General features: G+C 35.9%; 2 protein-coding genes across 2 annotated transcripts; both read left to right on the forward strand.

The window, feature by feature from the left end:
- The first annotated feature begins 471 nt into the window (after positions 1–471).
- On the forward strand, positions 472–16,723 carry LOC139687165 (BRCA1-associated RING domain protein 1-like). The gene is made up of 6 exons (XM_071584297.1): positions 472–769; positions 9,359–9,728; positions 9,842–9,922; positions 10,665–10,864; positions 12,003–12,215; positions 16,591–16,723. The coding sequence occupies exons 1-6, from the start codon at positions 669–671 to the stop codon at positions 16,721–16,723; spliced, it is 1,098 nt and encodes a 365-aa protein (XP_071440398.1). The 5' UTR covers positions 472–668.
- A 1,452-nt stretch (positions 16,724–18,175) lies between these two features.
- LOC139687148 (uncharacterized) lies at positions 18,176–20,322 on the forward strand. Its single transcript, XM_071584281.1, has 3 exons — positions 18,176–18,277; positions 19,449–19,656; positions 20,014–20,322. The coding sequence occupies exons 1-3, from the start codon at positions 18,260–18,262 to the stop codon at positions 20,202–20,204; spliced, it is 417 nt and encodes a 138-aa protein (XP_071440382.1). The 5' UTR covers positions 18,176–18,259; the 3' UTR covers positions 20,205–20,322.
- The last annotated feature ends 1,704 nt before the right edge of the window (positions 20,323–22,026 follow it).

Here is a 22,026-nt window from a genome sequence, read left to right on the forward strand (position 1 = left end):
TAGTTTATTATTGGTAGTTAACTTTGATTCTTTTATCGGTATGCTGTAAATTTGAAAAGCAAAATTGGTTGAATTCCGAATTTCATTACGTCATGCAGTCAAATTAACCGAAATTAAACCTTTAAGTTGAATATTTAATTAAGAATAAACTGTAATAACATGGATTCGGTTCATACCGTCCAATGGCCAATGACAGTGAAGTGTTTGAGAGATCTTGTAAAGGAATTGTTATGCAATAAATGGTAAGCTTAATTACTTCATTGTATTATTTGTTTGGTAAATGTTGGCTATTGTGATGTGAAGTTTTTAAGTATAGTCACCATAGCTGATTTGTTGACATGTTAAAATTATTTTTGCCTCATTTTATTTTCAGTTTGAAACCTGTCAATAGCCCAAAAACATTTCGGAATTGTCTCCACTTCTTTTGTCAGGCCTGTATGAGCCACAGTACGAATTGCCCCTCCTGCGGCGTACCATCAACTGCGAAAGATATATACCATGATTCATTCATAGAAAACCTCGCAGTATACGTCAAGAATATAGAAAAAACACTAAATTTTCTGCTGGTAGAAAATATAAGTGAGCCCCATATTGAGCAAAATTTCAAGTCTGTTGGGAACGAGGTTTCCAATATTGAACGAGAGGAGAAAGTTGATGCTCCTCCGAAAATGTCGGAACCAGCAGTCATATTGACAGGTCCTAGAAGGAAACGTGGTCCATCCCGCAATGTGACATTAAGTAAAAAGTTATCTACAGGGTCCTTAAAAAGGTAGATGGAATTTTATGTATTTAGAATAGTTTATGATAGTGGGTGTAGAATTAGATATAAAAGTGGAAATAAAAGTGTTTCATATTATGCTGGCCCCTAATTGTGCAAAGGAAAAATTATTTCTTGTATGAATTGCTTGATTTCCCTTTGCATCTCACTCTCTCTCATACCAATTTACCGCAGCAGTAGAGTTATTCTTGGTGTGTGTGTTAAATTCGAGTGAGTTTTACTTTCCTAACTTAGGTTTAAGTTTTGTGTAGAATATTTGTTTCCAATGTCTGATGATCTAGGGCTTCCAATTATATGTGACACCTTGTTCATAACAATTCTTCATTAAATGTCCATATTTGCCTTGTATCCAGTGTCTTTCTGCAACAGTCCTTCTTTGAAGAGTCCTAGACCCGTGGCAGAAATTTAAGTTGAGGTCAACCAACATGAAAATACACCTCTCCTTAACTTTTTTGCTGGAAAGTTTCTCACCAGTCAATTAATGATTGTTAGTTTCCTCAATACTGCATTTCAGAAGTTCGTAATTATTTTTCCCACCTCGGGGCTGATGACAGTGAAACCACGAGGCATTTTACTAATTATTTCTACACCTCTTAGTCGGCCGATTGTGGAGTGTAAAGATTTAATCCCAGTATTTATTATTGAACATTTTTTCTGATTTGATTGAAGACACTTGGTGATGAGGCACTGGTATTTCTAAGCATTAAAATTTTCAAGATTGCTAGAAAGATCCTTGGAGTTGACTCTGATAATTATATTGCAATATGTGACCATATCTGACTTTGCTGGTTACATTGCAGTAAATTGCTCCATGCGAATAAGAAAAAGGAGGAAACTGAGGTAGAGAATATGAAGATGGGAATTAAGATGGTGTATATTAGAGTAGAGAGAGTACTTGGTATGTCTGGATAAAAATGTACAAAGCATAAGAACATGGAGAGTAATGCATCAGTGAAAGAAGCATTTATTATGAGGTTAATGATGGGTTAGTATTTAAGTAATGCCATAAAGAAAAGACTGAGGAGAAGTTTTAGGTTATTATTATTTTGGTATTCTACCTGTTAAGGTGGGTTTTTGATGGACATAACCTATACAATTTCCCAACAATACATTTCTTTACTTCTTCCATGCAACAAAACATTACATCCATCGCTGAATTAAACCCCTATTCTATTCCTGCCCCTTGTTGACATAACATTCTACCCTCTGTCACAGTCTTCAACATTTCATCGCCAATTTAAATACTCTGCTTTCATCTTTCCTGCTATCTTTAGATTTCTCTCACAATCCTCTTTCCTCCCCCATGATGCCTAGCACTTTGAAAAGCTTCCAATCTACGTCTGCCTATCTCTGTGCTTTGATGACCATATTTCCGCAACGTACCAAAACATGCTTCATGTCAAAGTTTTAATGAACCCTTTCTTAAGGTCCTTACTCGACATCCCTATCATTAATTCCCTCCTTGGGAAAAATTCTTTGCCTAATGCAATTCTTCTTCTTATATCCCTATTATTTTCATCATTTTGGTGCTTAGCACTCCTGAGTAAGGTAAAATGCCCTCCTGAGTTTATGGATTGCAATATTCATTACAATCTCCAGTTCTTCTCATGCTTCTTTAACAATTTGAAAAGTACTGGTGACAGGTCGGACATTCCCGTCTTATTCATTTTCCTAACACTGCCCATGCGGACTCTCCCCTACCAGTCGATGCTGATCAGCTTGAGGCATGAACAGGTTGAGGATAAATCTCCTATCCCTCCAATCAGCTGTTGTTTGGTGCAATACATCAATTTAATTTTACCCAATTCACTCTATCGGCCACCTTCTTGAAATCTACGAAACAGGCAAGTACAGTGGAACCTCGAACAGCAAGCATAACTTCTGCCAGAATCTTTCTACTAAAGCAAAACTTTCTTTAAACAAAAAGTTTTGCCCTATAAATTAATGCAGAATACAGTAATGTGTTCCATGCTGAAAAAAATGAATTAAAGCACCAAGTTTATTCATTAACAATTATTTAGACATTGCTTAAGAAAGTGAATCATCTGCATCTTTTCTTCTATTGCATAATTAACCAACCTAGAGCGTGCATTTGATTTGTAGAAAACAAAAAATTGATATTATTAATTTCATATTTATGATATATTCCTACTTTCACTTCAAAGCTGTGTAGAGATATTTGTTTTTTCCAATGCTTCAAAATTTTGTGTAAATGCGACAGCATTATGGTTAAATAATTTTGTAGCATGCATAAGCACTACCTTATTAGGGTGATGCTTCTCAATATACCATGCAACAGTGTCCCATGCTTTCCCATGACCGCTGCATCACATCTAGCCTGTTTTTCTGGATTCTGCACGTATTGAAGGCTGGTTGAGTTTCTGAATGACCAAATAGCCAGGGGTTTAATTTTCAAATTGCTATTTGCATTGCCACAAAATAGCAGCTTGAAACTTGTCTTTCATTGACTTGTGGCCGGCTAATGCCAGTAAAATCACTATAGCTAATCAAAAATTAAAACCTATTTCATCAGGTAACCCTCAGAATCGATAGCTTCTTGCAACCACGAATAAATTTCTCTGCTGCCTTTGAGTTGGAGCTTACTGCTTCATCACGCCCCTGTGGATGCTTGGTCCTCCCTTAGCCACTCATCTGGGTATTTAATTTTTCCATGTCCAACCCGTGGTGGGTATTTAATTTTACACTGAGCCCGAATTTCTATTCTTGTCGTAGGATGATTAAACACAAACATTTTATTATTTTTTTGCAGTATAAAACAAATATATTGAGTGGTCGTTTGAAATGATGATAATTTTTGGTTTAAATTTTTATATTAATAATAAACCTTGATTATTTAACAAAGTTAAAAAGAATAATAATTTACTGATTCGCACAATCAATGAAAACATTAGCGTAGAATGAATGCTATTTATGATATATGGTTAAATCATTGGAAATAGAATGTTTCGGCCAATGGGCAACATGTACATTACAATGTTGCCAATTTTGTAAAAATAAGGAGCAAAATAGGCAACTGCACATTACAATTGTATTTTTTTATTTCTCGACTATTCTTAGGAGGTTTAGATGGCCTTCCTTGGGCACCTTTTCCATCATTGCCATCAATATTTCAGCAAGCGAGATTATAAATTCTTTTCGATTCAGTTTCCCCTTATTCTTTTTATCAATGGCATAAGCTTTCAACATTGTCATGGCCATCAAGTGCCGAAATGTTTTTTATAGTATTTTTTTGGTCGATTTCTTGCAATCTTGTACATGTCCATGAGTCGATTGCTTCTATCAACCCAACCCATATTCTTGTTTTAGTCTTGCACCACAATTGGTTTCCCCACTTTTTCCCCCCATTTTTTATTCCCCCATTATCTCTTTTGTCCTTCCATTTCATCACCATCTGTTTCCCCATCGTCCCAACCACATACGTTCTATTCTTGGATAACTTATCTGCTAATCTAGGGCTAGTATACAAATTGTCGAAATATATAATATACCCCTTACCTAGCCGATTATCTACTAAATCAAAGATGATCCTGGCGGTGACATTTTCTTCTTTATATTTGTCCAAATACATTTTGTCTTTTCCCGTAGGAATCATAAAATGCCATTTATAGCGGCACTCACTTTCACATTGCACAAAAAGGGGCAACGAGAATGAAACCCGGATGACAGTGACATAGCTTCGCTAAAAGATGCATAGGTACACAAAAAAATGTCCAAGTTCCATCTACCAGGCAGAAAGTGATCTCATTGGATAAATCTAAGAGTGGCTGCAGTTGCGTGGCGGAATATCACGGCAATACCATTGAAAATGAACATAAAATCGGTGTGAAGTATTTACATGGCATACCCACCATAGGATAATCTCCTCATGACGTATATATACGGCATACCCAGATGAGTGGTTAAACATCTCGAACCAATCTTCGACCTTTGATGATCCTGGCATCTTCTTAATGAGGTCAGCTAAAATCACTTGCTGTCTCAAATGATGTTTCCTGATAGCATCACATTGCAAAGCTTTTTGTTTATCTACGAGGGTCATTCGGAAAGTAGTACCCGTTCGTGCCGCATGAAGTGCTGACGACGCGAGTAGCCGCTGGACGAGGTCAGATAGCTTCAGTGGCTTGTCTGCCTTCTCTGAGCCAAGTTGCGTGACGCTAGCATTGCCTGTGTTGTTTCTGTGATTGTTTACAATGTTTAAAAAAATTGAGAACGCCGCCAGTTGTGAAGTGAGGGCAGTGATTAAATTCCTCAATGCAAGAAACGTTCGCCCATGTGATATTCATCGCCAATTAAAGGAGGTGTATGGAGACAATGTAATGGACGAGTCGTCTGTTCGGCGGTGGTGTCGCAACTTCAACATGGGGAGGGGGAACACACACGACGATGAGCGTTCGGGGAGACCGTCTGTCATTACAGACCAACTGGTGAGCTCAGTTGACGAATTCGTGAGGAACGATCGGCGCGTCACAATTGATGACATCTGTGAGCATTTTCCCAATGTTTCTCGAACAATTGTTCATGAAATTGTTAAACACCATCTGCATTATGCAAAAATTTGTGCAAGATGGGTCCCTCGCGTATCTCAATGAGCTGGCGGCGAAGGACTATGCAGCAGGAATACAGAAACTTGTCACACGTTATGACAAATGCCTTAATTTGCTTGGAGATTATGTTGAGAAGTAGTTTAAAGTATCCTCTTTCAAATAAAATTTTTTATGTTTGTTAATAATTACTTTTGTGTCTTTATTTCACGAACGGGTACTACTTTCCGGATGACCCTCGTATATGAGATGTGACCTTACAACATTATTGAGAATATGTATCCATTGCTAAAACATTCTGTTCTCTCCCTTCGAAACATCAATCTCCTCAATTTTGTCCTAGTTCTTGAGGGTAGTGCAAATCATTGAAGTTGACCAATTATATGTAAGTGCGAGGTCAGCCCTGCTCACATTTCATTTTTGCTTCACAATCATTTTACTTTTCAATTTTATGAAATTATTATTCTCATATACTTCTAATGGCTTTTCCTTCGATGCCATTTTTAAATTTAGTACAAAATATTCACTAATAATGTGTCTGAACATAAGTTTGGAAAAATGTATGATATCTACGATAGTGATGCTATTATGTTAGGGAAATGAGTGGCTAACGCTGACTGAGCAGCAGGTGTGCAATCATTCGAGGAATATCCCTTTCCTCGTCACTCATTATGCAAAAAGTCACTTATTATGTGAAGCATTTAAAAAAATGTTTGCTCATTACTTTAAGTACTTGGTGTGAAAGGTGCTTGATTAGTGAGGTTTCACTATACGTCCTTATTGTATTCTATGCTCCTTTCTATAAGCAACGTCATTACTGATATGGCATCACTCATGGCTCTCCTCTAATATATCCTAACTTGTCTTCCTGGCTGTTTGGTATGAGCATCAAAAGCTTGAGTTTTAGGAAAGATGAGAAGAAACTTGGTTGATGAGTAAGCTGCTTTTTGAATGTGGGTATAGTGGAGGTTAGAGTAAATATAATCTATGAAAATGAAGATGATCAAAGAATTATTAGATGGGATAGGGAAGAGAGTTGTTAATGCAACAATTTCAGAGCGTAAAAATCATTCGCCTTGACTGGGACTCGAACCCAGATCCCTCAATATCCGGTCGAGTGCTTTAGCCACTTAAGCTACCGAGGCGTCCTCTTAAACTCTGAAATTTTGGGGCTTTTAAAGGAACTAGATGTTATGACGAAATACCGTACATACAATGTCACATGCATTCGTAGTCGTGCGCGAGGCGCCACTGTCCACGAGGTTAAAAGCCAACTTTAAACACGTATGGTGTTTTCCCTTTGACAAATTCCGAAGAAACTACGGTATTTCGTCATAACATCTAGTTCCTTTAAAAGCCCCAAAATTTCAGAGTTTAAGAGGACGCCTCGGTAGCTTAAGTGGCTAAAGCACTCGACCGGATATTGAGGGATCTGGGTTCGAGTCCCAGTCAAGGCGAATGATTTTTACGCTCTGAAATTGTTGCATTAAAATGCACATTAGCGGATGACTCCGTTAAAAGTTACTGTTGCGGCATCTCCCGCAGTTTCTTCGGAATTTGTCAAAGGGAAAACACCATACGTGTTTAAAGTTGGCTTTTAACCTCGTGGACAGTGGCGCCTCGCGCACGACTACGAATGCATGTGACATTGTATGTACGGTATTTCGTCATAACATCTAGTTCCTTTAAAAGCCCCAAAATTGCAGAGTTTAAGAGGACGCCTCGGTAGCTTAAGTGGCTAAAGCACTCGACCGGATATTGAGGGATCTGGGTTCGAGTCCCAGTCAAGGCGAATGATTTTTACGCTCTGAAATTGTTGCATTAAAATGCACATTAGCGGATGACTCCGTTAAAAGTTACTGTTGCGGCATCTCCCGCAGTTTCTTCGGAATTTGTCAAAGGGAAAACACCATACGTGTTTAAAGTTGGCTTTTAACCTCGTGGACAGTGGCGCCTCGCGCACGACTACGAATGCATGTGACATTGTATGTACGGTATTTCGTCATAACATCTAGTTCCTTTAAAAGCCCCAAAATTTCAGAGTTTAAGAGGACGCCTCGGTAGCTTAAGTGGCTAAAGCACTCGACCGGATATTGAGGGATCTGGGTTCGAGTCCCAGTCAAGGCGAATGATTTTTACGCTCTGAAATTGTTGCATTAAAATGCACATTAGCGGATGACTCCGTTAAAAGTTACTGTTGCGGCATCTCCCGCAGTTTCTTCGGAATTTGTCAAGAGAGTTGTTGTTGAAAATTTTTAAAGTGTTAAATTAGTAGAAGACTGTTAATGCGTGATTACACTCATGGTCCATCCTGAGCATTCATTTAATAATATCGTTTATCTGAAAGGGTGGGTGTTAAAGCCTGGTTATCGTAATCGTAATTTTGTATTTGAAAATGTTTCCATCCATAATGGTTTTTATAGTACACTATCCTTTTTGGTGGAGATTTAGCAATTAACTTTGAAGGTTTTGGTCCATGACCATATTGTACCTGGACATTATCATCTTTACCCAAGCTTTATGACTTTTTGGTTACCAGATTTTCCTGGGGAACTACAGGCAGCACAGGGAGTGAAATTCCCTCCCTACCCTGATGTGCAAATTTTGCAATATCAGGACTTAGTAAGAGTTTAGTCTGTCCTCATTTGTTTGACCTATCTTCAGGTTGATTAATGTTGGTGGTTATGATGCTTCTGAACAAATTCAATGGCAGATACTCAAAAATATCTATTATAATGATTGGGGATTGGCAGATTGATGTTCTTGTACAGATCCATGCCCTTTCATCCATGAAATTAAATAGTAAATGTTAGCATTTCACAGGCTTCAAGGCCTGGGGTCCTATGGCAGTGTCGTCAAATGGAAAGAAATTAACAGAAGTAATCTATTAAATATAGTGATAGAATGCTTCAATGGAAATGTCAATTATACGCTGTGTTATTTGGCTACGACCCAGGGAAATGGGAAATATTTAAGTATTATGAAATGGGAAGAACTCATAGAAATTACTTTATTGGTATTTTTTAAGCCAATGATTTTCAATGAACTTGTGCATTGCTGATAGAAAAATGCCACTTATCTGCATTAGAATAGCTAAGAAAACTACATTATTCATTGGATTTCTTTCAATACTTTTACTACTTACGGTACTTATAATTAATAGCAGCAAAATAATGGCACTTGTATTTTTGGGATGTACAATTGCACAGAAACTTAAGGAATAATGATGCAATTGGAAAGTGTCACTAACTATCATGTGAGGCAACAAAAAAGCACTAAAATTTTTGAAGGAGCTCTAGCATAGGCATTCACCGTTTTTCATATCCCTGTTGCTGAAAACAAGAGCTTTATCAATTCCATGAATTCCGGCCATTTTGATTTATGCATTGAGCTGAAAATATGTTATTAAGGAAATGAAGTTGTTGGAACAAGCAAAAACATTTTACATTGTTTTAAGATTTAACTACATGTATAGAGGACTGCATTTTCATGTAACTCGAGATTCCTTCTAATATATGTGTAAAAACCTTAAAGCCACTTTTAGAAGGCATATGGTATATAGATGAAACTTTATCTAAATTGCAAAGTTAATTGATAATAAATGGTACTTTTCTTTAAAAAAAATTATGAAATGTGAACTATTTGTTGAAGAACTTTTGAAATGCTGATCCAAATTCTGATTAGATTGTGATGTTGAATACTTCTTACTGTCAAGATCATCTTTATCATTGTGTGATAAGCATGTATGTATTTTTAATGCGCTTTTTTATAGCAATCTGTGTGCTCTATTTGGTTTAGTGTCATTTCATTATTTCTTGGATATTCATTTGTATGAAATTTAATTATGCACATCTTAAGAAATCTAATAATATCAAAATGTTGAGTTAGCGTGATAAATAAATAATTTTAGACAGCATATATGTGTACTGGGCAAATTATCATACTCTCATTCTGTTATTAGTTAATGCTTTTGAGTCTTTCTTTTCATATTTAGTTTCTTATCTTCAACTATCTTTAGTGTTTCAGATACTTCTGTCAATTCCCCAAGCTTATTTAATGATGCACCGGAAGGGTCATCAAGAAAAAGGAGCAACTCGGATATTAAAACACCGTTTAGTTCAGATTTGGATTCATCATTAGTAATGGTTGAAAGAAAGAGTTCTGGTGGTAAATCTAGGGGAAACTTAAGGTCAGGTTCAAAAGGTGCTAAGCATATGAATGGAGGTAAAACCACAGAGACCTCAAATCCAGATTTTATCACACCAGTGAAAAATATGAATAAGAGATCTAGTGAATCTCAGATCAAAAATGTGTCGGACACTGCTAAAAAAGCTGCCAATAAACGCAATGCAAAAGGAGAAACGCCCTTGCAAGTTGCATGTAAAAAGGTGTGTAGAAGAAGACTTAATATTTTGCAGCTTAAACTTTTCATTCAGAAATACTTTTTTACATCTGTAAAGGAGATATATTCATAGAAAATGTTTCACAACTTTCATTTCAGGGTAATCTGAATCAAGTTATAAGCTTGATTTCTGATGGAGCCAATCCAAATGTGAAAGATAATTTTGGATGGACACCATTGGTAAGAAAATGCTTGCATGTATGTGCACGCAAACCTACACCGTTCCCTCGTCCAATTAGGATATCCTGAGCCTCTCCTGAACAAAAGAATCCAAAAACTTGCAAGCACTCCCAAACCTTTCTCCATCACCCACCCTTTTTCTATTTGCACCGCCTACTTCCCTGGCATAGTCTCTGAGATTCTTCATAAAAAACTTCATCCTCAAGAACCACAATTCCATAACCAACCTTTTTCCCATAGGCCCCTCCGTTACATTTAAAACGATCAGATCACCTCAAATCAAGCAATTCGTTTATAATATCACCGCCACACCCAAAAGCCTTTCTGGAATAAGTCAAGATGTAAAATTTACCCGCCTTTTTTTAAAATCCTGTCCTGCTCCCACCCACTTTAACTCCTTCTCTCAGCCCATACTCTATAAGCATCTCCTGCAACTTCTGCAGTGCCAATAATGACTAGCCTTCTACATTGGTCAGTGTACCACATCACTTAACATTCTAGAATCAATTATCACCGTGCATCCTGCAAACTTCTTTCCTTTCTGTGATGCTCCCAATCTTGAAAGAAAGAAAGAAAGCCTCTTACCACATTTCCATGGCAACCTTTTTCCCAAAAGCCCTCCTTTAACTGCCCTTCTGGGCTGGCAGAAGGACAGTTAAATTATGTAGCTTGCAAGCTATTTAGTTAAGTAATAATGTATGTACCATAACAATTAAAATATCATGTATTTTAAATGTTACAGCATGAAGCAATCCATTACAAGCATATTGAAATAGCAAAAGAACTGATTGTGAAAGGGGGAGCATGGGTGAATACTCCTGGTGGTGAAAACTGTACACCTTTGCATAAAGCTGTGGCACTTAATGTTATTGAAGGAATCAAACTATTACTGGAAAGTGGTGCCAATCCTAAATTAGTGGATATATATGGAAATATTCCGGTGTAAGTATATTATCTTGATTTATGTTTTTATTCATCAAAAATTTATACACAGCATCCCCATTTCTGTGAATGAATTTCCCCAAGATGAAGGCTTTGTTTAGGAAAAGTTCAATGTATAGAAATAAACTCTAGGAATTGTTTAATTATCTACATCATTTGCCTTAACACTTGACTGCAATTTTTGTCTTAGCTTGCAATATGAAATAAAATGCAAAGATCCAATATAACTTAAAAAGGTATATTCAAAGAGCTGTGGGAGATGAGGCAGTGACATTTGACAGTGTCATCCACTACTAATAATTCAAATACAGAAATTTCAAAGTGTGGAAATCATCACCTTCCCTGGGATCCTGGTCAAGACAAATAATTTTTACTCACTGACATTTCTGCATTTCTTATGAAAGGGAAGTTGATGTTGTAAATTTATTGACTGGAAGAGGGATCTTATGGAAGCTTCATATGATGCATCAGTCTTGAAGTTTTTCTGAATGGACTCACCATTATTGCCATGATAACGTTCTTTTTATGATGCTCTTATTTTAAATTCTTTTGATGGGCTTAGAAACTAGTTCTTGGATTTCTTATGTGTAGTAAACATTGGCATTGGAGATTTCAACTAGAAAATTCAGTTTTATGGAGGGTTCTTCTTATTTTTTACAGGAGTTGTTAAATTTGAATAGTTTTTTCTGCTATTGGTAGCCCTCAAGAAATTCTGGTGAGCCTTTGAGAATCACCTTTTCCTTTTTGAGGCCTTTGAGTACAACAGGAGAAAATTCAGAGAATGCATAAATTTTGCTGTGCATAAGTGAATAGTTAATCAATAAGGAATTTAATGATAAAGTTGTGAGTGCACTGCTGAGGTCAATAGATCTAGAAGGTAAAATCAGTGCATTGTTATTTTATCAATGCCTGTGGCAGGAAGAGAAGAGGAGCTTACCAAGCTTGAAAAATTTTAAGTAACCTTTTATTAAATCAATATAAAGAGGCCATTAAGTTGGATAATAATGGTCTCTTGAAACAATGTTTTTCTTTTTTTCCTAATAGATTTAAGACATATGCCTTATTGTAATTTCCTTTCTTTTAATGTGAAACCCATTTCAACAATATATTGAGTGTCCATTGCAAAATATCATTTCAGTGATTATTCCCAGTCTGATGAAGTGAGTAGAATTTTGGAAAATCATTCTGCTGATATTATCCAATGTAGCTTGATTGGTCCATTATCAAAAGATATTGAGGTTGAAGAGGAGCGTGTTGTCTTCTTTGGAGATGGACTATCAAAAAATGATTTGAAGTTGCTGGTAAATTTATCATCCCTGATTCCAGGATCGAGAGTTTCTCAATCATTCACGTATGTAGTTTTTAATTTGTCATTTGCTGTTATAAGAGTAAAAATAGAATTAAGGCATTTCATTTCATTGCAGTGATGATTGTGTGTTATACCAGTTATGCAGTAGGTCAGTATTGGATGTATTATTGCATTTACTGAAAACTGATATCAAAGGCAGCAAACAATGCTGCAAACTAAACTTAGGCAACATAATGTGGGCTGTGTGTGTACATTATTATTATTATTTGGTAATCTATCAGCTAAGGTAGTTTTTTGGATGGACGCAACTACTAAATAAATATTTTCAGACTCTTAAAAAAAACACAAAATCCAGTAACCTAGTCTATATCAGGTCCCTCTTCATCTCTGAGTACTTTCTTCCTCCCTTCATCCCATTCAGCATCCCTATCCTGTTCCTGCCCCTTCCTCGTTTGCCCAGCATTCTCCCCTCTATTAGCCTTCGACATCCCACCACTGATCAATAAGCCCTTCATCCATTTTTCCGGCCTCCATAGGATTCCTCCCAACAAACCCCTCTCCTCGCCCGCCATTCCAAGTACTTCCTCTTTTGTTTTCTTCTCTGTCCATTTCACCTTCTCCATTCTTCTCCACGCCCACATTTCAAAAGCCTCCAATCTATCCTCCTTTGTCAATGACCACGTTTCCACACCATACATAGCTAGGCTCTATATCAAAATTTTTACTTAATTTAAATTTTTTTAAATTTTTACGTCTTTTCTTAACATTCTTACTCAACGTCCCTCTTATGAAATCCCTCCTCCTTGTAAAAGCCTCTTTGCCTAGTGCGATTCTTCTCCTTACCTCCCTACTACTTTGACCATGTTGGTCCAAAACACTTCCAAGGTACATAAACTGTTCTCCATGCTCTAGTTTTTACCCTCCTATTGTAATGTTTAGCTTGGCCTTTTTTCTTTCTGGAAAATTAACTTTGGCCTTTCTCTTTTTATAAAATCACATTACCTTTGTTTTATTTATTTTAATTCTCATCCCATATCTATCTCACTGAACTTCCAATTCACTCAGCAATGCTTGCAACCCCTTGGCTGACTGACAAACTAAAGCTTGGTCATCAGTGAACCTGTTTTTATGAATTCCCCGCCCACTTTCATTTCTACCTCCAGTTCTTTCCATGCCTCTTTGATCATATCCTCCACATATATGTTGAACAATAATGGTGATATGAGCAACCTTGCCTTACACCTCTTCCTAACACTGCCCATCCGGACTCCCCGTTCCCCACCCGCACCTGAGCAGTCTGAGACATGTACAGGTTGCGGATTAGCCTCCTGTCCCTCCAATCTATTCCTATTTTCTGCAATATACTCATCAGTTTTCATTATTCATTCTATGGAACACCTTTTTGAAATCTATGAAAAAGGAAATTCCATCCTGATTTATTCTATTGTTTCAGGCTTCACTGGGTGGAATTATTTAAGATCCATGCTAAAAGGAAAGACTTGTACTTTTCCACAGATTTAAAATCTGTGGAAAAGTACAAGTCTTTCCTTTTAATATGGATCCATCCTGATTGTTTTCTGTATTCTTCTCCATTTGTGATCTCATTACTGCAATGGCATCACGCGTACCTCTCCCCTCTCTGAACCCAAACTGATCATCTCCTAAGTAATCATTTTCCCTCCTCTCTATCCTTTTGTTGATGATCCTGAGAACAACTTAAGCTGCATGGGATTACAAACTTATTGTTTTCCAGTCCACACACAATTAGTCTTTACATTTTTCGGAATAGAAACTAAAACTGATCTCACAAAGTCTTCCGGCCAGATTCCTTCCTCATAGATACTACAAATCAGTCCATATAGCCTCTTCCTTCCACATTTTCCTAAAAATTTCAGTAGTTCCGCAGGAATGTTATCCATCCCCACGGCCTTATTTAGTTTCATCTCCCTTAATGCCCTTTCTATGTCATAGTCGAGTATGCCTGGAACTAACCTATCTTCCTTTACGTCATGTTCCTTTTCTATGTCTAACTTTGTTGGTCTAAGTTATTTACTATACAGTTCTTCTACATATTCCTTCCATCTCTCTTGGATTGTATATACATATTAACAGTTAATTATTAGATATCAGGGCAAATTTTGAAATTGAAATATTTCAAATTAGTATGTTATTACTATGTTATAGGTTATTAAATTTCTGTGTTATACTACTTAGGCAAGATACTGGAATTAAGGAAGTTAATTGTTGTGAAAAGCGGCAATATTCGTTGAAACTGATTTTTGTGTCTGTGTCCATTCTATTCCTGGAATGTTTGTTATGCAGAGTAAAATATGTTCTATAAAATCTGAGGATCCAGGTACTGAATTTTGTAATTCATATAGCTAGAAAAATTAAAATTTTGCAACAATGTACTTACAGAAGAGAAATAAAGGCAACATGCTTATTTTAATATTTTGAAATATTGACCATTTCAAGGAGAATGTATCTATTTAAAGTAAATCACCTATTAATGATGCACAGCATCGAAACCATGGTTGTGAAATATTAAATCTTTATTGTGGAATTGTAAAGTTTCTTTTTTACCCTAAATCACTCAGGCTTTCTTGATCTTATTTGCTTGTTCCCAGAAACCATTGCCAAAAAATCTTTGTTAATTTTTGGATGGGCCAGAATGCAAGGAAAAGGATAGAGCATGAAAATATTGAGCCTTTGTAACTTAATGGTAAAACTTTTCTGGCTGCTATGATTATATTTTCTATGACCATTTACTACCATGATAAAATATACAATTGAAATTATACTCTAATGTTAAATGATAGTTGTACTCACTTCAGTACTTTTATAACATTGATATTTTCATATTGTATATAATTTGAACGAGCAAACCCATGAATGCAGTAACATTTTCAGACTATCACATAAAAGTTCTATTCCTCCAGAAACTGCTGAAAATTAATTTTGTAAGAGGCTTTATACCAGATAGAAGAAAACTTCATTCCTAGTTCATTGTCCTGTTCACCTTTCCAGAAGAGGCAAAGGTGCAGAATTTTTCCCATTAACTCAATTATATTTCTTAAATTCTTATAATATCCCAACATCCACCTGTGGCTCCTGCTGTCGAAACAGCTAGCCATCAGTTGTGACAACAAATGTCATGCTAATATGTCACTTAGTTGTACTGCCAGTAAATATGAAATAAATTGGCAGCACACATTCTTCAACTGTGATACCTTCATTGGGGTAGCATAAAAATGAGTATATATGTATGAACTACTAAGGTTGGTTTAATGTAGCCCTCAATTCTTCTCTATTCAGTGTAATTTCCCTCAACCCCTAATATATTCTGACTCCTTAATTTGCCCCGTATACTTGTCTCTTGGTCTTCCCCATAAGATCTTCCTATCAATATTCCCTTCTATTATGTTTCTAACTAATCGATTGTGCATCAAGGTGTGTCCTGTCCATCTAATACTTCTTTGGTATGGACTTCTCCGCATGGTTCTTTCCACTCTGTCACAGCTTTCTATTTCCTGCGGAACATCCAGGCGCCACTCCTTCTGTTCATCTAAGAGTACTTTGGGGACAAATTTGTCACACACTTTTCTCATCATTAAATCTTCTGTCATTAGCTGAAACAGTTTGGTGATTCAAACCCAGTTCATCGGAAATCGTTCTGATGCTAAGAAGTTGGTCACTGTTTCAAACTTGATAATCTTTGGCCAGATTTTCGTCAGTTCTGCTTTTTGAAGGCCTTCCTGAGCATTCATTATCCTCCACGTCTTCGTGGCCATCTTTGAATCTCTTTTGCCACATGAAAACCATGGCATGTGACATGGCATCTTCTTTGTAGGCCTCTTGAATCATTTTGAACATTTCCATACCGGTCTTGCTCAGTTTGACACAAAATTTGATCAAACACCTTTGCTTCAAAAGGTGCTGCAATTTGGGCGCTCCGATTCTTGACAGCATTTTGAAGCAAACACTCACTGCATTCATGGTGTTCTCACTCCAGTGTCTTGTCGGGGACTGCTGATGCCCTTACCACCTCATCTAGGTGGCTGACTCAGGGAAAGCAACTGGCTCCCCCTACCCAGATGTGTGAATTTCACTTGTGGCTGGCATTAGTACTAGATGAACTTACCATCACCTACCAAACCGACCATCGGGTTGATTACTGTAATTATGATTTTTTTTATGTAATATTAATGCTTCTCTGTTTAGTCTTCCCATTTAAGAAACAAATTTAAGTATACTTAATCAACATTTCTTGGCATTGTGGTAATTATGTATTGGCAGTTTGCAGGTTGTCCTCTGATTAAATCTTTATGTGCCTTTAAGGCTTTAGGCGTATACTTTAAGTACAGTAAAGTAAGAATTTGTTAAAAACATCTAACCAAACATGAATTTGTTCCTTAAGGTCTGATGTTACCCATGTTGCTGTAAATGAAGAAAATGGAGTATGTTTTCCCTCTATTAATGTGCTAAGTGGAATTCTTACTAGTAAGCAATTTGTCTCAATTGAATGTAAGTATTTTGTGGCATTTGAGTAATTGTTTTATTTATATGCAAGGGCAGTTTTCTTTTCAACCTCAAATGGGCCATAAAAAAAGACAAGTGAATATTAAAAATTATTTTATTACTAAAAGTTATGTACATTTATGGTTTTTTCGACATAATCACCTTGATGATTGAGGCATTTGCCATACCTGTGGACAAGCTTTCCAATACCCTGTTCATAAAATGTTGCCACCAATAAATTTAAATGAGCCTTGGCGTTGTCTTGAAGTTCCTTGTTGGTTTTGAAGCGCTGCCTTCCTAGCCATTTCTTCAGTTCTGGGAAAAGATGGAATCCACTCGGTGCTAGGTTGGGACTCTTTGGCGGGTGATCGAAAATGTCCCATTGAAATTGCTCAAGGAACTGCTGGGTTGCAAGAGCACTGTGAGGATGGGCGTTGTCATGGATCAGAACAATTCCAGAAGTCAGCTTGCCTCTTCTTTTGCTTTGAATGGCTCTCTGCAAATGTTTTTAACATTTCACAATAAACAGCGTCATTAATCGTTGTCCTGGGCTGCATGAACTCAACAAGCAACACACCTTTTTGGTCCCAAATCACGGTAGCCATAAACTTTCGATTGTTGAAGATTTGTTTAATTTTTGTTGGTTTGTTGGTGAATTTGTGTGCATCCATTGTTGTGATTGTCGCTTTTTTTTGGGCATGTCATATTGAATCAATGTCTCATCTCCGGTCAGAATTGATTTTTAAAAGTCTTCTCTTTCAACGGCATGATGGTCAACAAATGTCAATGCTGAAGCCATTTGGCGAGTTTTGTGGTTGTCGGTCAAAATTTTTGGGACCCAGGGAGCACAAATTTTTTGTAGCCTAAATGTTCTGTAAAAATGAGCTTGGAGAAGATCTTGAAACTTTTGGAAATTCCATAGATGAGGCACCTATGGTGAACCTATGGTTTTCTCTAACCACTTCGTCTACTCGTTGAACAAGGGCATCTGCGGCAACAGACTTGATTCCTTGACCCCCTTCATCATGCTGCTCAGTTTGTCCATCTTTAATTTTTTGACACCATTAACGAACAATGCTATCACCCATAAAATTTTCTTCATGCTCATTCTTCAATGAATTTCTGCAGAACTATTCCCTTCTGCTTGCAGGAAATGAATAGCACTTCACAATTCGCAATTGGTGGGAGAATCACTTTAGGTGGCCATGTTCATGTGACTGCTACTCAGCACAGACTGACGATTTGAGCTCTCCAGTGGCAGACCGTGTGGTATGGGAGATGCTCTGTTGCCTACTAGGCACACCGCCCACCTCTTGCTTGTCTAGCATTTATGCTGTGCGATCAGAGGTTGAAAAAAAAACTGCCTTCATATATACTGTATAAAATTATGTGTGTAATATTTATATTTATTTATGTTTTTATTTACTTTTTACTCCTGGGCAAAATCTATTTAATCTTCAACAGGGATTCAGCATTCAATTAAAAGAAAAAGCATCAAGCATCAACACGGTCCTGGTGTAACATCGACCAAAAACTATCCTCTTGCTAATGGTTTACACAAAGCTAGAATGTGTTTTCAGAAACAGGTATGCTTTAGGTATCATAATATTTAGTGTGCTTTAAACAGCCTTTTTAAATAGTGTTTTTATATGTGTTATAAAATAATTTTTTTGTCATTGAATTCAAGTGTATAGTAACAATGAATTTCATATATGCATGTGTTTTACCTTCTGTTTTCATTTCATTACCATTATATTTTCGAATATTTTGTTTATTTTAAATATTGTTGTTGTTTCTCGCCTATTCAGTTGCTGATGAAACTGCTACAATATGCAAATACTTCTGCTTGTTAAAGCATGTTCTTTCACAATATTAATTCCAAATTGTATTCATCTCTCCAGTTTTTTATTTGTTTAATATTCCAAGACCATTGTTTCAGTTCCGCTCGTTTTTACCTGTGGATTTTTGACTCAATTTAGGAAATGGATTAATGTATTAAAAAAAACATGATTTATTTTCTCTGCATTGTTTTGGAAGGTTCGATGACCATCTTTAAAAATGAGATGGTTATATTAATTCAACAACTGTTGACACAGTGATAGATTGGTCAAATTTGTAATGGCATTTATAACTGAATGCTTGAGAAAATCTTCTAATACAGTAGCAAATTAGGTGACATTGGGCATTGCATTGGCATGGACCCATAAATTATTTTTCAAGGAAATTATATATGGTAGTATGATAGAATTTTGAAATGTTTAAGGAACTTTTTGTGTGTTATAACAATAAGGCCAATTAGAGGATTTAAGATAATGAATGCAAAAATAAATTTGAAAATTGTGGTTAAACGGACAGTTGAAAATATTGAATGCCTAACTCAATATGGTTTAAAAAAGAAGTCTTTTACGTAAACTTGAATTGGAATTGTTATGTATGAAAAATATTCTGTTACTTGCCAATGCATGCATGTAAAGGATTATATTAAATGCATGATTGTTCTTTTCTTGTCATTGTGTAGAACTGGGAAGCATTAAATCCAGTTAATTACAGAGTGACTCAGATACCATGATGTTTGTGGTTTGGTAACCTCCACCCCCATTATTGAAAATTTTGCACTCCTTGCTATTGGGAAAAAATAGTGTGATCATGATCGCACTCAATTTTGCCCCTGAGGCTATTGAAAGTATACGAAGATATATCACAGTAATAAAAATTCTAGCAATAAGAATTTAATATCACCTTCTGTCTTCTTTTCAGTTACCAAGTATATTCAGTGGCATGCATTTTGCAATATCATCAGCTTGCCGACACTTAAACTATGATAACCTGAAGAAAGATGATATTGCTAATTTAGTTGCTTTGGGGAATGGACATTATCATAGCAGGGAGCCTGATCCTGAGTCAATACCTCTTCATGAAAAGACTGTGCCATTCTATGCCAATAACTTTGTTTCCGAACTAACAGGTTTGTTTATTAAAAATTTTATTCAAGATTTTAAATTTTAATCCATGAGCCACCACCATTTTATATTTTAATGCATGAAGTTTGAGTCATTATTGATTATTCTCTCAGTTAATCATTTCATTCATATGTATGCTTTTAAAGAACGAGCTAATGTCTTGAGAATTTGCTCTGGTCTCCATCTTTGGAGGAATATTTTGAATGGATCATTTAACAAATTCCTTCCAAGTGAATGAACTTGCCTTTTTCACATTTCCTAAATGCTGATTTTAGTTTTGTTATTATTGCCTTTACACTTTGTTTTAATGTTTCATCAGTCTGTGATGAATGTTGGCTTTATATTGTTCTGTGCATTTTTAGGGTTAGAGAAGGACCATCCGCTGAAGAACTGCTCTCATGTGATATTATATCACCTGGATGACCACAAAAGTGTAACTCAAAGAGGTAGCTTCATAAAATATAATATGGCGCATTTCAAGTCACTACCTGTAGCATGGTTTGTAGGTTGTATTGAAAGCTTCACACTCTTGGATCCTTCACCATTTCTTTGAGGAGGAGTTGTTTAAGTAATAAGTGAATTCATGCATTTTATGTTTTATTATTTTTACTTGATGGTACCTTTGAAGTTGACTGTACAATTTCAATATTTTGAGTAACAAGTGAATTCGCATATTTTTAAGTCTTCTTTTATTTTTGATTGATGTCACCTTTGAAGATGTCAGTATAATTTCTTTTGTAATATTTTTTGTAGTCATAATGTATGAGCATTTAGAGACTTTTTTTTTAAATTTCTTCAAAAGATAACTAATGTTATAGATATTCTTAATATGTAAACATCAAAACTGATCATAACTAATGAATATAGTATAATTTCTGGAATATTTTTATTTTCATCCTAAAAATATTAATTAAACCATTTTAAGAACTTTTTATGTTGTCTTTTTTTTTTGAATTTATGAAAATTATTTGAAAACTATATATGTGTGGGTCGTTCAATATTCCTTTAAAAAATCGAAGAAATGACACTTTAAGTTTTAGAAAAGGTTTGCTTTTATTAAGCCTAATCTCTCTCAAGCCTACTGTTAAAGGTTAAGCTATTTCCATCATGTGATTTCACTTACATAGTCTATTGAAACGGCAAACTTTTATTTAGTAAAATTCTAAAAGATGAGTGGGTGTGGTGATGAAACACTTCTATTTAAAATGCTCAATACCAAAAAAATTCAAAGCCAAGCTGGATTAATTTCATAGCACATCTGCTCTTGTGTTGGCGATCATTTTTTTATGGGTAAATTAGCTTACACATTGCCATGCATCCACAAATGATGAGCATTTTTCAGGACATCCAGTAAAAGTACTGCCTCCATAATGATTAACAAAATCCGCAATATGGTTTTGAGTGATCAGTGAATCAAGGTTCCTGAAATAGTTGAGGCCACAGGAATGTCACTAGGCACAGTGTTTTCAATTTTGCATGAAAAATTAGGTGTGAAAAATATATCTGGAGGGTGGGTGCCACATTTGCTCTCAGTGGAGAATTGATGCAATCATGTGATCATTTTGGATGCTGGTTTAGCACTTTTCCATTGTGATCCTGATGTCTCTGCATCGATACACAACTGCGGATGAAACATGGATACACTATACACTCTAGAGACAAAATAACAGTAGAAACTAGGTTTCTAGAGCTGATCCAGCTTCGAATAAGACGATAACAGTGAAATCAGCCGACAGGGTGTTGGCCATGGCTCCAATTTAGTCATAATTTATTTTAAAGTTGAAATATTAAGATATTTCAATACAAGAAGCTTCTTTTCATCTTTTTTCACTACCTTTAAAGAGCTTTATGAATTTTCAGATTACTTTTACATTTTTAGTTTAAGTATCAATTAAGTGGTAGATAAAACAGATTTTTCTCATCTAATAATTTTTATATTACTCTGAGAATTCTTTAGGATAACTGAACAAAATTTCTGGCCCATTAAGGTTAATGATTTGAAATAAAATGAGCTATAGCATTAGGGGTATAAATAGAACTCATGAAATGCTCTTCATTTTTAAGATGTTTAGGATTGGTTTTTAGATGGTATTATCATTAATTTGAGGAATTAGTTCCCACTTTGCAAAATTGGAAAATTTCAAAAGAATATTTGTTGTGAAACAGTTATCATACACCTACATTTATTTTTTTACTTATACAATTTTGCTGTTTGACTTAATGATAAGGGAGAGCTGCAAAAATTATTGGCCTAATACTTATTAATGGGAGATCTGGTTGTTGTGATGGCTTCCAACCTTGAGGGTGAGGTTTGAATCCCAGAGGTGGCAGAATTTTTCATCGGTATCCTGATTATCACGTGGGTGCTATGTTGA

This window comes from Hetaerina americana, unplaced genomic scaffold (assembly GCF_022747635.1).
Source record: "Hetaerina americana unplaced genomic scaffold, ioHetAmer1.1.p SCAF_17, whole genome shotgun sequence".
NCBI classification, from domain to species: Eukaryota; Metazoa; Arthropoda; class Insecta; order Odonata; family Calopterygidae; genus Hetaerina; species Hetaerina americana.